General features: G+C 34.0%; 2 protein-coding genes across 10 annotated transcripts in view; both read right to left on the bottom strand.

Annotated features, from left to right (window-relative positions):
- LOC125646865 (TBC1 domain family member 5-like) overlaps positions 1 to 18,002 on the bottom strand; it is a 46,384-nt gene that overhangs the window by 19,129 nt on the left and 9,253 nt on the right. For 6 of the 9 annotated variants that reach the window (XM_056141725.1, XM_048873444.2, XM_048873446.2 and 3 more), the window contains 5 exons: positions 15,298 to 15,387; positions 12,291 to 12,371; positions 11,751 to 11,818; positions 5,170 to 5,272; positions 2,505 to 2,593 (listed from right to left, as the gene is read on the bottom strand). In XM_056141725.1, coding sequence (XP_055997700.1) covers positions 2,505 to 2,593; positions 5,170 to 5,272; positions 11,751 to 11,818; positions 12,291 to 12,371; positions 15,298 to 15,387 — 431 coding nt within the window. Of the gene's footprint in view, positions 1 to 2,504; positions 2,594 to 5,169; positions 5,273 to 11,034; positions 11,138 to 11,750; positions 11,819 to 12,290; positions 12,372 to 15,297; positions 15,388 to 18,002 lie in introns of all 9 variants that reach the window. The other 3 variants (XM_048873445.2, XM_056141723.1, XM_048873443.2) reach the window with 1 other exon arrangement.
- On the bottom strand, positions 6,593 to 11,027 carry LOC130047162 (uncharacterized). Its single transcript, XM_056141726.1, has 2 exons — positions 8,371 to 11,027; positions 6,593 to 7,971 (listed from the first exon to the last, which is right to left on the bottom strand). Exons 1-2 carry the CDS (start codon positions 8,941 to 8,943, stop codon positions 7,957 to 7,959), a joined length of 588 nt encoding a protein of 195 aa, XP_055997701.1. The 5' UTR covers positions 8,944 to 11,027; the 3' UTR covers positions 6,593 to 7,956.

Here is an 18,002-nt window from a genome sequence, read left to right on the forward strand (position 1 = left end):
ATTCTCAGGATATTGAATGCTAACATTCTCTAGATTTTACGCAGACTATTTAGACTATTTATTTAGACTATTTATTAGCTATATAATAAATCATTATACAGTATACTGTTCTATGTATAAATCCAATATAAGTGAGATCATACGTGACATTTCTCAACAATATATATACAAGTACATTTCAGGTATATTTCATTTGCATCCTTTCATGTTTCTACACAAAAAATCAAGGGTAAATATTACCAGATCTAGGTCTGTTTTAGAGTTAGCATAGTCGTGATCGTTCCTTGTGTAAAATCAATATTCATGTATTACAGAAGGTTGTATATATGGACATTACTAAGTTATTGCAGCGAAGAAGAATAGAATATTTCAGTACTGAAGAGATGAGAGAATAGTTTTAATATTTCAGTATTGAAGAGATGATAAAATAGTTTTAATATTTCAGTACTGAAGAGATGAGAAAATAGTTTTAATATTTCAGTACTGAGGAGATGATAGAATAGTTTTAATATGTCAGTACTGAAGAGATGATAGAATAGTTTTAATATTTCAGTACTGAGGAGATGATAGAATAGTTTTAATATTTCAGTATTGAAGAGATGATAAAATAGTTTTAATATTTCAGTACTGAAGAGATGAGAGAATAGTTTTAATATTTCAGTACTGAAGAGATGAGAGAATAGTTTTAATATTTCAGTACTGAAGAGATGATAGAATAGTTTTAATATTTCAGTACTGAGAGAATAGTTTTAATATTTCAGTACTGAAGAGATGATAGAATAGTTTTAATATTTCAGTACTGAAGAGATGAGAGAATAGTTTTAATATGTCAGTACTGAAGAGATGATAGAATAGTTTTAATATTTCAGTACTGAAGAGATGAGAGAATAGTTTTAAAGACAAATGACAAGAAACGTTGTGGATGTGCTTTATGCTCTTTATTTTCTATGAAATATTTAATGGGGGTAAACCCATAAGACCTGTGTCACTGTAACCCTTCATAATGATAATTGTTGGGAATCTGACGAAATCGGTGATTGTTTTGTATCATGACAATGACAAGTTACTGCAGCAAAGAAGGTAAGAAAAATATTTGGATCTATCAGAGCAGGGGATAAAAAATTTTCAAGCCTGAAGTCTAGGACTAGTAAATTCCATACTCAGACTTGGACTCGGTAATTAGAAATGCTGGAAGTCTGAGAGATTTGCCTATTATGATCTATTATTGTATAAATAATTGATGAAGGAAAATAAAAATGACTGCATTTCAAAATGAAATACAAGTTAAGGAGGTACTCTACATTGTCATATTGGCTGATTTCCTTTTAAAACATGGATGAACATATAAGTATCAGCAATACTTGCCTATTCATTTCAAAATTCATCGCCTAGCCAAGTAGCTCAGTAGTTTAGCACTTCGACTACTAACTGTAGATCGCGGGTTCGAGTCCAGCAGGGGTTTTAAATTTTTTCCCCAGATCATTGCTTTCTACTAAATCTGCATTTTTTGACTAAATAAAGTAATTTGAAAGTTTTTAATTTCAAAATAATGTTGTACATATGCTCCACTTTTCATTCATATCAAATTTCTCTGGTGTAGCATACATCCTTAAAGTCCATTTTAAACTCTATATATTTCATTTTCTTGCATGTGACCCATCAAGATAGATTGCCGAAGACGCCAATTTGAATTAAAAAGATTGAAACTTTAAATACTGGTTTTGTTTTAGCCATTTGATGATGCAATATAAAAACAATAACAAATTTCAAAATTCAAGCTGGACTTGAATATTTCCCTGTGGGACTTGGCAAAAATTGGTCCCTGAAGTTCCGAACTTGAGCATGTGAAAAAAAAAATTCAACCCCTGCAAAGATCAAACTCAGGTCCCGTTCATTACTAGATATGTGATCTAACCACTGAGCTACTCAGACCAATAATATTACTCATACAGGAACTCTTTATATTGAGGAGATAAAAATAGTAAGTGTTGTAGAAAAATGGCAGAAACGTCGCATATGATCTTGAATACTTACAGTAGTACTTTGATTATTAAACGTCAATATTTTTCTATTAATAGCTTAATACACAGCTTAGTTGTTTAGTAGTACTGATAGTAATGTCCATATACTGCAGACCTGTTAAATTAAGGTGATAATCGAAAGATAGGGTCGTTTAGTAACAGCTTTCTTACTTTATAGAAATTAAAACTATTTATTCAGTAACTTCATTCAAATTTCAGGTAAATGGCATTAAGAAAGGAAAATTTATCTATGTTTTCCACAGTATGAATGTGTTGCAGCTTTAGCATTTTCAATGGTATCCCTGTTTCGAAACATGTCATAACAGTTGCTGGAATTGTTCACTTCAACCTCTAAAAGTGAACAAATGTACACTGTTCAAGTCTGCTTTAACAACTTGTTGGAATTAAAGTTCATTTTCATGTCAGTGTCCTATACAAAATGAAATCGGTATTTAGAATGAACTGAGATGACAGAAGACTTACTCTAGCGTTTCTACTTCTGCAGCATGTAGAAAAGCCTGGTGATCACAATGCAGCACAAATATCAGCGGAGCCAGCAGTTCGTGCATTCCCTAGAATAAGTCAGGTACTAAATAACAAGGCGTGTACATGTACAAAATAACAAGGTGTGTACACATGTACAAAATAACAAGGCGTGTACACATAAACAAAATAATATCGTTGTAACTAATTTGAAGTGTACTTAGTACTGCCTAATGAGATCAGATGATAACAGATAATCTTGTACTTAGTACTGCCTAATGAGATCAGATGTTAACAGATAATCTTGTACTTAGTACTGCCTAATGAGATCAGATGTTAACAGATAACAGAATCTTTAGATATACTACTTCCCATACCCTTACGGTTTCAAAGCTTTCCCAAGTTTCAAATGTAACTTCTATTTCTTTTTTTTTCAGAGTAACTTAATTTCTTTTAAGTTCACGTAATTGAAAACAGATCAAGGCACTTAAAAATTCACAGCATTCCCAGGCAACATGATAGTGACTATAAATTCATTAAATTGTTCGCGTGTCATCTTCTCACCCAGATCTTTTTATAGTGTCCACTACACTGATACCCATGCAAACACAGCCAGTTACACGCACCTCACTTGTTTATCTCTAACAAACTTTTGGCTAAGGGATAATTAATGGGAAAATAATGCTGAATAGTTTGTTCTCTAATATCCAAAATGATGAGTTTAGTTATAGAAAGGTTATAATAAGAAACATCTTACACAAGTAACGCAGGGAAGTGAACCAATCAATTTTCATAAATATCACCATCAACAAACTTGAGTATGTCAGAATCAGATAGAATGCATAGCTTTATGGAATCAGGCAAGATATGAGCTGCAGGATCTATATATATATATGTGTTTCAACAACATATAGCAGCAGAAAGTTTTCAAGGCTTGCTCAATCTATAATTATTTTGCCAAGCCATTAAAATTTGAACAAAGCATGGACATCATTGTCAGTAAAGCAACTACAAATCTAAGTTCTTCTTAACAATGTGCAAAATTAATAACAAGAGCAGGACAAATACATATCAAACGCACAGACTGATCTCTGTAAAAACGAGTATTAATGGCAACATTTTGAAACAACTTTTTTTTTCTTTTTTTTTTTTGCATATTCTAGTATTAGTTGGCAATATTTGATTAATTATAATAAGTTTTGGAGGAATTTGAGAGTCTAACTATGGTTAGTTTTGGAGAAATTTGAGAGCCTCACTATGATTAGTTTTGGAGCTAGACAGCTTACAAGTTGACCCCATGTGACTTTGAATTTTCTTTGATGTCAATTGTATTAGTTAAAAGTATCTCTAGCCCCAAGGGCTATGAAATGTAAAATAAATTTCCTGTTGTGCATATCTATATAATATAAGCTAAATTCTAATGTTCAGCAATGGTATAAAACAAGACATGTTCTTAAAATATCGAAGTACCGGCCCATACTGATGACAAACTTTACGTACATGTTATATTATTTAATACATACATGTAATATATGTTATATTATTTACATACATGTAATATATGTTATATTAACACTTTAAGACTATTTTGGACCCGCACTTCCTACTTGGGAGATGTCACACACATTTATGCGAATCTGACATGGTATGGGACACAGGTTTGTAGAACTTTTTCTTATTACAACAAAGTTGTTATTTCTGATTTTTCCTGGCTGGCAACATTAGTAACAAAAGGATAATACAATATTTAATAGAGGGTGTTTTCATGTGTTTGTAAGCATTTGTAATTGCCATATGATTTTCACAGTCATATATTTATAATAATCATCACAACTGTTGCAATTCTGGCTTCCCTATAAGCTTTCTGGGCTTATCAGCACATGTGTCTGCTTGTAATTGTGTAAGAATATAGAGACTTTAACTCGAGCTTTAATATGCTGGAGTGGAAAATTGTATATTTCCAGCATGGTAATGATTTCATATCAAGGGTAGATGACAATCTCAAACGCTGTATATTTCCAATCTTGCAAATTAATGTTCTGCCATCTTATCATGTTTTTCTTGGTTTTGCCATCGATGTCAATAAGCCCAGTTTTGTCAGAGAGCAGTCGATATGTGTTCGAGTGAGACATTAATGCCCCAGTGAAAAGCACAGCCTTGGTAGGGTATTCCTGTCACATGTAAAACAAGCCTGTATCTGAATAATGTTATCATCAGTTCTTGTGTTTACAGGTCAAAGGATCAAAAGTCAATATCAAAAGGTTATCAAAGGTGGTACTATCAGAAATTCTTCTTCGTGATCACTACAACTAAATATCAAGGACAGCTCTCTTAAAGCTCAATGTTTAAAGTTTCTTCTTTGAAGGTCAATGTCATTTTTTTCTCTTATTTGTAAATTTCTTTTTCTTCAATCATTTTGTTATATTTTCATGTACTATATTAATTTTATTCTGTCATAACTGACCTTTGCTAATAAAGGCATTGTGTCTGCTGCCTAATCCTATTTATGTATTTTCTATATAGACATGAATAAAATAATGTTGAAATTCAAGGTCAATGTCAGTGGTGTAAACTGTTGCATTATCTCCAACAGACTGCACTCCAACACTACATACTATTAACAGATTCATTTTTCATGGTTTAGCATGCTAAAGAAATAATATACCTGTTTATAAGATAGCTCTGTATTTGTTTTACAAAAGCAAAACAAAATATTGATCATCATCTCTTGAATGTCAGCCTTTTGAAAAAATGCTACTTCAGGGAAACTAAAAAAAAAAATCAAGGAACAAAATACAAGAAAAGTAAATTGAAAATGAAAGTCAGAGACGGTGAAAGGGCACCTGCCACAACACTGAATAAAAATATTTAACAAAAAGGGTCAAAACATGGCAGCAATGGTTTGCCACGTGGACAGATCCTTTAGAAAGAGCAAACAGTAGCTGTCCTTATTTGACTATTATAGCAAAAATACTTCCACCTCACCTTAGTAGCATGAAGTGATGGCACACAGTGGCAGACACATACTCTTAATGCCAAACCTATGTTTTTTGTACGAGTTCTCAAAATCCAAAATATTTTCCTTTATACAAAGGCTACATGTACTTACATGGGGAAAAGGACTAAAAATATCATTTAGAATCAGCAAAAAATTAAACTATTTCAATCATGGCTTTAATGACTCATCAAAGAAGAAAATGTGATTTTTTTCTTTCAGGTTCATGCTTGGTGAGAAACTGTTGATTATTTTCAGAGACAGAAATTGAAAACAGAGCATAAACTGGCATGTGAAAATCCACAGAATAAATAGGTAATATGTACTTATAGCTGTTTGAAACAAGGAAAATAAATTGTACTCTGTATGCAACATTTACAGAAAACAACCATGATAAATGTGACAATTACATGTACACAAGCTAGATGCTTTGAAGTCATTGAATACGCAAGTGGATTTATTATGTCTGAATTTCAGAAACTTGTACCAGTGCTGTTATAAACAAAACACAACATTCCAGCACTTTTCTGTGTAAAGCCAGCTTATTTTTCTAGCAGTTGAATGGTAAAATGTTTTTCTACTTTTCAGAGTTACTACCCATATCTAAACCAGTTCCCACTAAACAATATTATATACAGTACACAAACAGAACTGAGAATTCTAAAATTGTTCTCTACCGGTAATCATCGCCTCACGAAGGGTCAGCATTTGTGCAGCAGTGTGTTTTTCTCGTAACTTTAAACATATATAAATAGTTTGAATAAAAATGTTATTCATATATACATGTGCAAGTTTTATTTAATGATAGATTGATCCCATAGAATTTAGAGGTCTTGTGCTCAAATTTTAACGATGCTTTTCATTGGTTCTAGTGTCAGGAGATTTCACCTGTGAGAATTTAAACAATGTGAAAGATACATTGCATATTTGACCTCATTAGTAAGGACTGGAAGTTTGAAATATAATATAAACACATCCTCTTGTTATTTTCACTAGTTCTATATAAGTTTTTACAATTATATTCTCCCTCACTTTGTTCGTCCGAATATAAATTAATTAGATGCTAATTACCAAAAAACAAGAAACTATATAGTATAAGTAGGATGGCAGCTCGCTAGCACTTTATTCATCACTCGTAATGTCCTTAAGAAATATATCGCAAACAAAACTACTCATGTTAATACACATCAATATATACACAGATTAATGTCATCTGATAAATGGTTACTATCCGCCATAGAAATATTGTAAAATTTACCTGTACGTAGAACTAGCGAGCGTGCTTAGAATGCCGCACAAACACATGTTCGCCTATTTATATGCCTTCACCACGTGACCAATACAAATGATATTCGAACCCGACTACCTATAAAACACCCGCATATAATTATAATTATATTCTCCCTCACTTTGTTCGTCCGAATATAAATTAATTAGATGCTAATTACCAAAAAACAAGAAACTATATAGTATAAGTAGGATGGCAGCTCGCTAGCACTTAGAAAAACAAAGAGAGAAAAATCTAATGGCGGAAGTAACACATTTGTTATTAATTATATAAACAAAAGTGAACAATATATAAACCTTTCATATGTTCAAATTTTTGGTAACATGAAGTTGCTTTTGCACACAATCTTTAATGTAGTTGTCCCTTGAAAAATCCGATTTCCATCGACCATGAATTTTTAACAACCTGTCACTTACGCCGCTTGAAGCCGCTGAAGTAGCGCCGCCACTTCGTAGACTGTGTAAACCAAACAACTTTGAATTCAAACCAATGGACGATAAAGCACTAAGTAGTATTTCTCGTGCTCTAGTATAAGAAATGGGTTTGTTAATCTCACAAAGCTTATAACGTTTTGATGACTTGTAAAAACGTATAGATCGAAAGATGAAATCGTCAGGTTTTTCAGTAATACCTGCAAGTTGTAAATAGTGCTTTAACCAAAAAACAGGACAGGTTGATTTACCTGTGCTTGCAATTAAAACATCATTACCTCGTCTATATACGTCTGTCTTGCTACTTTCAAGATGAACAGACATACTATAAAAAAGACAGATTTATCAATGCAAAGTTGTCCCACAACTTTCCACCTTGAGACTTAAGATATAGTTCATGCATGCCCCATTCAATTACATTTGATTTTCTGAAAACGCACATGGTGCCTTATCTCTAATTCATATTTAGCTCACAAAATCCCACTTCGTTTCAATTCAAAATTCTCTTAGTATACACAAGAAAACGCACATGGTGCTTTGTTTACAATTTCATATGTAGCTCATAAGGTATATGCACATGGTGCTCAAAATACTGCTCTAGAATTCATATGCACATGGTGCCATGCAAGATATGACATGTGGTTCATGGAACCTTGTTGATCATCCATATGATCTATCTAAAATCAACTCTCAGCACTAGAACATTACTAGCAAACTTATATGCCGCAAAAATACTGTTTATATCTGATCCAGCTTTGAAAAAATTTTTTGGATTATTATACTCAATAAATCCTTTTACAAAATAATGAAAATTGTTTTGCTTTGCATTCCAAATCAGAGGCCAAAACATTGAAAATTCAAAAATCCTGTCTGAAACACCCCAGTCATCAAAATCGTAAATTTTGCTTAACTCATCTGCTAACGAGTTCATATTTCTAGGAATCCATTCCACTTCCAATTTTACTGAATGTGTTACACACAATCCAAACATTTCCAAAGCGAGCTGATGCAGCTCAAAATTCATACTTCCTTTACATGCAATCAGTACAACATTTTGATTATCTGTATATACTTTCACAAGTTTCCCTGATAGATAACTGTGTAAACTCTCAATAAGAATACAGATAGTTTTTAACTCTCGCCACGTAGAACAAAAAAGTCATTTGGCGCGAAATTGCCTCTCCGTTTGTCGTAGGGCTTGCTTCGATAGGAGCGTTTCCTAGCAGCACGACTAACAGCGTAACGAAGCTTAGTAGCATCTTCGGTGTCGTCCGCTAAGGGGTCGTCAAGGTATTCACTCACGGTATCCCATCCGTGCCGGTCTGCAATCTTTAAAATCTTGTTTCTTTGAAGTATTGCTGCTTGTTCCTCTTTTACGATGTCTGCTGCTTTCTGAAAATCACACTCCTGAATCAACTTTCCTAGCTCTGACAACTTGGAATATCTTGCTTGATTAAAGTTAAACTGAATCTTGTGTCCCTCGTGTTTGAATTCGAATCCTGGTGACCCGTTAACTGAAACTGTTGGTTCCTCCACGTGCGGCACGTTTTTCCCCGCGTTGCTTTTTGTCAACTTTTCTGTAAGGCCCGTTATAGTGCTCACAATAACATTGCTCTGCCTTTCTAAAGCTTTGTTCAGTGAAGAACTGAATAAAGAAACGGCCTCTTCATTAGATAAACCAAATTCTTCTCCCGGAGTTTCCATGCAATGGTCACTTTCAGCCATAGAGTTTTTGTAGTGTATAAAATTTACCTGTACGTAGAACTAGCGAGCGTGCTTAGAATGCCGCACAAACACATGTTCGCCTATTTATATGCCTTCACCACGTGACCAATACAAATGATATTCGAACCCGACTACCTATAAAACACCCGCATATAATTATAAGTATGGACAGTTGCAAGTACGATTTTATTATGAGATGTATTTTAGAATACTTAGCCCATTTATATACGAGTAAATATACTGAACTTTAACCCAGAGATAATTAGAATAAATTGCCTATTTAACATATTACAATACAATATTGAGTATCATTAGTTCAAATGTGCTCAAAAAGTGTCTTAACTGAAGGGAGATAACTCTTATTGTAACTATATGCTTCACTGAATTGTATGTTACATGCAAGTAATAAATGGATGAGTTTACACCAAGACTTGGTGCTATATATGTACTGAATTTATTTACCACTACAGTCTACTCCATATATATTAAAATTCAGGGGAACGACCTGAATTGTTCATTATATCCTAAGTTCAATATAACCAATGCTGAATCATAAGAATAATGTTAGGGCTGTTCCAGAAATGATCAAATGGGGGGGTCGGGCGGCAAATGATATTTTTTTGTGTGGGTGGTCGCATTTTTTCATATTTTATTTGGTCCGTGGTTGGACTGTTAAAAAAATATTTGTTATGGGTAGTGGTTAGTTTCTATTGTTTTATTTTGTGCCACGTGGGTGTTGAGTTTTCAGAATAGTTTTATTGTCGCTCTTGTCGTGTTGGTTACAAAACGTTGGAGGGAAAATTGAAAACGTGCTTTCGAAATCGGAAATCGGAAGTAAGATAGAACTATTCGAGTTGTCGCTCTTTGCAGCGCATAACTTTCCATTACGGCACTCTTCAAATTAGAGGCGCGTTTAGTAGGGTCCCTTTGGACGTGATGGCGGCGAACTCTGTTCTGTAGATTATTACAGTTTACAGTGCATCGATTTTGGGAATATTTTGAAACCAATAGGTATTCCGTTTTCTAATAAAAATAGGCAAACCTTAGTTGATTTATACGAATGTACCGATGCGTTATATTTATCAGTCAGTGTGATGGTGATATAGAGGCCTCCGGGCGCGGGCTCAATTAGAAGATGAACGATTCGTGGAAAAACATATCCATACCCATTTCATGATAATAGCATCGTTTGGACTCCCAATCTTTCCAACATTCCCACCATAGATGCCTTTGATTGTTGATGTGACATCGTTTCTTCAGAACTACTGTGATACAATGTCGTAAAGGCATTACCGCGTCATTGACTAGAATGTTTGTCCCGAAAACCTCGCGAGATTTGTACCCATTTCATTTTTAAAAATATTTTTGTGGTGGGTCTGGTTAGTTTTTTTTTTAATTAGATGGGTCATTGTAAAATGAGTTTATCAATTTGATGGGTCATGGGGTAATTTTTTATTTTTTTTTATGGGTGCTTGGTATATACAAAAGGTGCCTCCCGACCCCCCCCCCCCCCCCCCCCCCCCCCCATGTATTTATTTCTGGAATAGCCCTTACTGGGGATTTATTTTTACTTCAGTATAACAGATAGTTCAATATAAGCGACTTCAATATAAATGGACTGGACTGTACATAGTAACTAAGCCTGTATCATTCTGGGGACCTCTCTGGCTCTACACAGCAATAACCAAATAATGGAACAGGAAATCGAAACAATAAACCAAACATTTTTTGTGCATCCAGTGACCTCAAGATTATTTTTGCTACAATACTCGCATGCAAAAGACAGCTATCCTAAATACATAGTACATAGAAATCCACAAAGAGAAGAATTCAGATCATATATTGAAGCACATCTCTTGGGTCTTTTTTAAGAAATCATTTTATTTCATTACTAATATGTTGAATAAATGCAATGTTTCACGATATAAAAAAAATCCTCCACTTTTGTGATAACCATTTTTAATGTGAAAAGATTATAGCTTTAATGTTTGATCATGTTGATTGACAAAATTTTCAAATGCTTCAATAACAATTTTTTTCTTCTCTTTAGGAGAAAATCATATGGATAGGATATATAAAATGAAGTTCCACCTGTCGATAGGAGGTATCAGCATTTAGTTTTGCAAAAATAAACAAAATATCCACCATCAAGTTCCGCACTTGGTTCGACTGGAAGAATGCAATCCTTGGGTACCTTGTCAAGCAAAGAAAAACGCTCCATGATTAATAATTAGTCCCACAGGAGTGTGATATAAAGTGTCGTATATATACAAGAATTTGATCTCACACAGTCAAAATATTAAATAAAAAAGGATATATATGCAGCTCACAAGTGATTTGTGAATCAATATGAATATACATTAAATAATTATGCAGTTCCAAAATATATTGAAGGCATTCACAAATCACAAGTTTGTAAATCAATATATTTTAGAAATTGCATATATATCCTTTTATTTTTTATTCAACTACATAATCCTTCATCTGATTTCCAATGTCTTTCTTACAACTGATGTCAATATGAATAGCAAGAGTTGTTAGTAAAATCCTGTGTATCAAATTCTTCTTCTCCATAGATCCAGATTTGATGGTCCTGCACTACAGTCACTGTGTCAAAATATATCAACATACATGTGCAACAGTTCAGGATGCAGTTACATATCGACACTTATTAGAGGCCAATATTCACACACACACATAGCTGGGTACTTTAATCAGACATCTAACATTTAAACAAGACAAGAACATCTTATGTGATGATTTTACAGAAGGTTTTAAAGTATGACATCATTACAAAATGTACTTACGTTCTGATGACATCCTGTTTGATTGTCAGACGGAGTTCATTGTCCAGGAAAAACTGATTCCAGGGACTCTGTAACAAAAATCAGTCATATCAAGCATGTCCCCATCATATACTTATATCAAGCATGTCTCCTACACAGACTATCATATCAAGCATGTCCCCATCATATACTTATATCAAGCATGTACCCTACACAGACTATCATATCAAGCATGTCCCCTACACAGACTATCATATCAAGCATGTCCCCTACACAGACTATCATATCAAGCATGTCCCCTACACAGACTATCATATTAAGCATGTCCCCTACGCAGACTTATCATATCAAGCATGTTCCCTACACAGACTATCATATCAACATCTATCTAAATACAGCAAAATATTTACATACACATGCATATACAATGTATGCACACACATACATTGTATATATTCATTTTAAAACGTAAAATCATATTAACTGAAAATTGGTTAAATTTCTCTCCCTTCCCAAAAGAGAAAATAGTGTAAATATCTCTCTCTTTCTCTCATTCATTACCTCTTCAGCCTGTGACAGAGGATTGTTAACAACTAAATCTGAGGTACTAGGATCCATTGCTTTCCTGGGATTTATGATCAGCTACAAAGGATATCATATACATATCACTACAAAGGTCAATATTTACATATCACTACAAAGGTCAATATTTACATATCACTACAAAGGTCAATACTTACATATCACTACAAAGGTCATTACAGTGAAACCTGTCTAATTCAACATGCATGGGGATAACAAAAATTGTTAAAAAAACTAAGAGGCCAATGGGCCACATCGCTCACCTGAGTCACCTTGGCCCATAGCTAAAGATTTTCCATATATATTTGCATGTAAAACTTTGGTCCCTATTGTGGCCCCAACCTACCCCCGGAGACCATGATTTGAAAAACTTGAATCTGCACTATGTCAGCAAGCTTTCATGTAAATGTAGACTTTACTGGCCCAGTGATTCTTCAGAAGAAGATTTTTAATGATTTTCCCTATATGATTGTATGTAAAACTTTGATCCCCTATTGTGGCCCCATCCTACCCCTGGCGGCCATAATTTGAACAAGAGGCCCATGGGCCACATCGCTCACCTGAGTCACCTTGGCCCATATCTGAAGACTTTCCATATATAATTGCATGTAAAACCTTAGTCCCTATTATGGCCCAAACTACCCTTTGCATACTTGAATCTACACTACGTCAGAAAGCTTTCATGTAAATGTCAACTTCTTTGGCCCAATGGTTCTTGAGAAGAAGATTTTTAAAGCTTTTTCCTATATTTGTATGTAAAACTTTGACACCCCCCCCCACTTGTGGCCTCATCCTACCCCCAAGGGGCCATGATTTGAACAAAGTTGAATCTGTACTATGTCAGAAAGTTTTCATGTAAAAATCAGCTTTTCTGGCTCAGTGGTTCTTGAGAAGATTTTTAAAGTTTTTCCCTATATATTTGTATGTAAAACTTTGATCCCCCCTTGGGGCCCCATCCTACCACCGGGGGTCATGATTTGAACAAACTTGAATCTGCAATATGTCAGGAAGCTTTCAGGTAAATTTCAGCTCTTCTGGCCCAGTGGTTCTTGAGAAGAAGATTTTTAAATGACCCCACCCTATTTTTGCATTTTTGTGATTATCTCCCCTTCGAAAGGGACATGGCCCTTCATTTGAACAAACTTGAATCCCCTACACCTAAGGATGCTTTTTGGCGAGTTTGGTTGAAATTGGCATGGTGGTTCATGAGAAGAAGATGAATATGTGAAAAGTTTACAGACAGACAGACAGACGCCGGACAAAATGTGATCAGAAAAGCTCACTTGAACCTTCGGCTCAGGTGAGCTAAAAAACTTGAATCTGCACTATGTCAGGAAGCTTTCATGTAAATTTGTTCTTTCCTAGTCTAGCGGTTCTTGAAAAGATTTTAAAAGATTTTCTCCCTATATATTTGTATGGAAAACTTTGATCCCCTATTGTGACCCTATCCTACCACCGAGGCCATGATTTGAACAATCTTGAATCTGCATAATGTCAGGACACTTTCATGCAAATTTGTACTTTCCTGGCCCAGTGGTTCTTGAAAAGAAGACTTTTAATGATTTTCCCTATATATTTGTATGTAAACTTAGATAACCTATTGTGGCCCCATCCTATCCCCGGGGCCATGATTCTAACAAACTTGAATCTGCAACATGTAAGGAAGCTTTCATGTAAATTTGTACTTTCCTAGTCCAGTGGTTAAGATTTTAAAAGATTTTCCCTAGAATATAATTTGCATGTAATTAACTTTGATCCCATATTGTGGCCTCATCCTACACCCGGGGGACATGATTTTAACAAACTTGAATCTGCACTATGTCAAGAAGCATTCATGTAAATCTCAGCTCTTCTTGCCCAGTGGTTCTTGAGAAGATTTTAAAAGATTTCCCCTATTTATTCCAATGTAAAACTTTGATTCTCTATTGTGGCCCCAACCTACCCCCGGGGGCCATGATTTGAACAAACTTGAATCTGCACTATGTCAGGAAGCTTTCAAGTAAATTTCAGCTCCTCTGGCCCAGTGGTTCTTGAGAATTTTTTTTAAATGACCCCACCCTATTTTTGCATTTTTTGTGATTAAATTTCAGCTCCTCTGGCCCAGTGGTTCTTGAGAAAATTTTTAAATGACCCCACCCCATTTTTGCATTTTTATTATCTTCCCTTTCAAGGGGGCATGGCCCCTCATTTGACCAAACTTGAAAGCCCTTCACCCAAGGGTGCTTTGTGACAAGTTTGGTTGAAATTGTTTCGGAGAAGAAGATGAAAATGTGAAAAGTTTACAACGATGACGACAGACAACGGTCAAATTTTGATCAGAAAAGCTCAAAAGCTAAAAACAATGAAAATGAAAATAAGTATCAGAGTGCCCAATTAAAAGGACTGCACAAGTGCAAATGATCTAAACAATTCAAAACAATGTAAAATTAATTTATGAACAATTATGCTCACTTTATTTCATGTAAAACTCAAAAATGTCATGTTAGGGCATTTCAAGATCAAAGTTTACTAGACATATCATATCCACAAACATGAAGGTGTAGGTTAGTGAGTTGTTCAAGGACTGCATCAGGTTGTTAAACACTACCCTTGACCTTAAGATCAGTGTATCTGTTAACACTAACCTGGTCCTTGAGATCAGTGTATTTGTTAACATTAACCATGACCTTGAGATCAGTATTTGTTTAATATTAACCTTGACCTTGAGATTAGTATGTTTGTTTAACACTAACTGTGACCTTGAGATCAGTGTATTTGTTAACACTTACCTTGTCTTTGAGATCAGTGTATTTGTTAACACTAACCTTGTCTTTGAGATCAGTGTATTTGTTAACACTAACCTTGACCTTGAGATTAGTGTATTTGTTAACATTAACCTTGTCTTTGAGATCAGTATATTTGTTTAACACTAACCGTGTCCTTGAGATTAGTGTATTTGTTAACATTAACCTTGTCTTTGAGATCAGTATATTTGTTTAACACTAACCGTGTCCTTGAGATCAGTGTAATTGCCTCTTGACTTCCTGCAGCTGTTTTTCCATTGTTGGATGTCCTCTGGCAGCACATCCAGAAACATCTGACATACGAACAACAAATCAAATTAACTGACATCCAAGTCTTCTTAAGCACAGAAAAAGAATCAAATTAACTGACATCCAAGTCTTCTTAAGCACAGAAAAAGAATCAAATTAACTGACATCCAAGTCTTCTTAAGCACAGAAAAAGAATCAAATTAACTGACATCCAAGTCTTCTTAAGTACAGAAAAAGAATCAAATTAACTGACATCCAAGTCTTCTTAAGCACAGAAAAAGAATCAAATTAACTGACATCAAAGTTTTCTTAAGTACAGAAAAAGATTTTTTATACAACATTTATTCAGGTATATAGTTAAGTTTTTACATAACCCTTACAACCCAACCTAACCAGGGGGTACAGGGTTTCAAGAATTCCCACTCTTTCACTCACACATTCACACAGTCAGACATTCATGCTAAAGAAAGGGTAGAAATACAGAAAGTAGAAAAAACTGACAATGTACTCTGGCTGAGTTCATAAATATACTATAGCATGCTATAATGATTATTAACAATCGGATGTATGTTGTAATACCAAGGCTGTTATAAAAAAAATACTTTACATTAACTGTATACATGTACATGTATATAGATAGATTTTAATGTCTTCATATATACAAATGTTAAAACATATATCTATTTCAAAATTTTAAAGGAATCTACATGTAGCTAAAATAAATTTCTTTCAATCATTTCTTGTATCTATTACATAGAATAAAAATTCTTGGGCATACATTGTCAGGTTTTAATAAAACATTTTAGCATAAAAATAGAACTAATTTGAATATTGAGGAATATCAAAAGAACGATAATTCTTCCAGAATTTAAAAGTTTGTGCATTGTTATTAATGACATTCTAATTATACCTCTTGAGGAAAAATTATGAATAAACACTATACAGTAAAACTCGAATATAGCGAACATGGATATAGCGAAATTACGGCTATAGCGAAATGAAAACGATTTCCCTGGCAAATTCTTTATATATTCTTTATAAAAATTCGCATCTATAACGAACATGGATATAGCGAATTTACGGATATAAGGAAGTAAATTCCTATTCCCCTTGAATTAAGAATGAACGTAAAAATCACCTTTTATAACGAATTTATTTTTTTCATTTTAAACACTTTGTGATTTTTAACAATCGTTTTCCATTGACATAAAGGATCCACACTTATTACAAAATTTCTGTTTGTACATTTTCAAAAAAGGTCGTTAACGCAAAACAATACTTACACATACATTTAGGAAATATATTGTCGGTATTATTTACTATTCTCGTTAATTAAATTTGAAGTTTGATTGCATTTATTTTATCGTATACTCCTTTATTTGTGTAAAGCAGCAAGTAAATGACAATTGCAATAGACTGTACTTGTATGTATTGCACAAAATTTTGTTGACATTTCTCTCTAGACATGTTCTTGCATGACTTAATAATCCATCAAGATAAAATTATATATAAATCAATGTGTATATTTCTTGTATAAAAATATGTCTTCTCAAACATATATAGGCTTCATTTCTCTTAAAGACGATAGAAACGCAAGTACATCGATTGCTGCTTTCTTATATAACTGGTATACATGTAAAACAAATCAGTTTTATAACGAATTCGTTGTATTTGAATTATGAATTCGCTATAAATGTATAGCGAATTATGCTTATAGCGAATTTTTATAGAGGGTCCTCAGAAATTCGCTGTATCAGAGTTTTACTGTATATAAACATTCACTGAATATTTCTTTTAAAATTGATTGAACTTATGCAATAAATTGAAAGAATAACAAAAATAAAACTAGGAAGAATTGTTTTACACACTGATGTCTCTCCTTTCACTTTCCATAGGTTTTTAAAAACTTTTTAGTGATCATCTTTAAATTGGGAAAATTAAGACTTATGGTACTTAACATTTGCCTATATGTATATGAGCTTCAAACAAGGAACAGTGTTGTGAACATATGATAGAGAATTAATCTTGCCAACATACCAAATACCCAAGGCCTACGTTAAAAGACAAACAAGAAGCCCAAGGGCCACACTGCTCACCTGAGTCATCTTGGCCCATATTTCAAGATTTTCCTTATATATTCGCATGTAAAACTTTAGATCTCTATTGTGGCCCCAACCTACTTTTGGGGGGCCATGGTTTTTAAAAACTTGAATCTGCACTATGTCAGGAAGCTTTCATGTAAATGTAAAATTCTTTGGCTCAATGGTTCTTGAGAAGATTTTTAAAGATTTTCCCCATTATATTTGTATCCAAAATTTTGATTCCCTATTGTGGCCCTATCCTACCCCTTGGGCCATAATTTTAACAAATTTGAATCTGCACTATGCCATGAAGCTTTCATGTAATTATAAATCTGTACTTTCCTGGCCCAGTGGCTCTTGAAAAGAAGATTTTCAAAGATTCTGCATATACATTTGCATGTAAAACTTTGATCCCCTATTGTGGCCCCCAACCTACCCCCCAGGGGTCATGGTTTTAACAAACTTAAATCTGCACTATGTCAGGAAGCTTTCATGTAATTTTAGCTCTTCTGGCTCAGTGGTTTAAGCTTAAGAAGATTTTTAAATGACCCCCACCCTATTTTTGCATTTTTGTAATT

Source organism: Ostrea edulis, chromosome 6 (genome assembly GCF_947568905.1).
Source record: "Ostrea edulis chromosome 6, xbOstEdul1.1, whole genome shotgun sequence".
NCBI classification, from domain to species: Eukaryota; Metazoa; Mollusca; class Bivalvia; order Ostreida; family Ostreidae; genus Ostrea; species Ostrea edulis.

What these genes read in the sequence shown, in the direction of transcription:
- LOC130047162 (XM_056141726.1), bottom strand. Translation starts at nt 8,943, where the DNA reads ATGGCTGAAAGTGACCATTGCATGGAAACTCCGGGAGAAGAATTTGGT.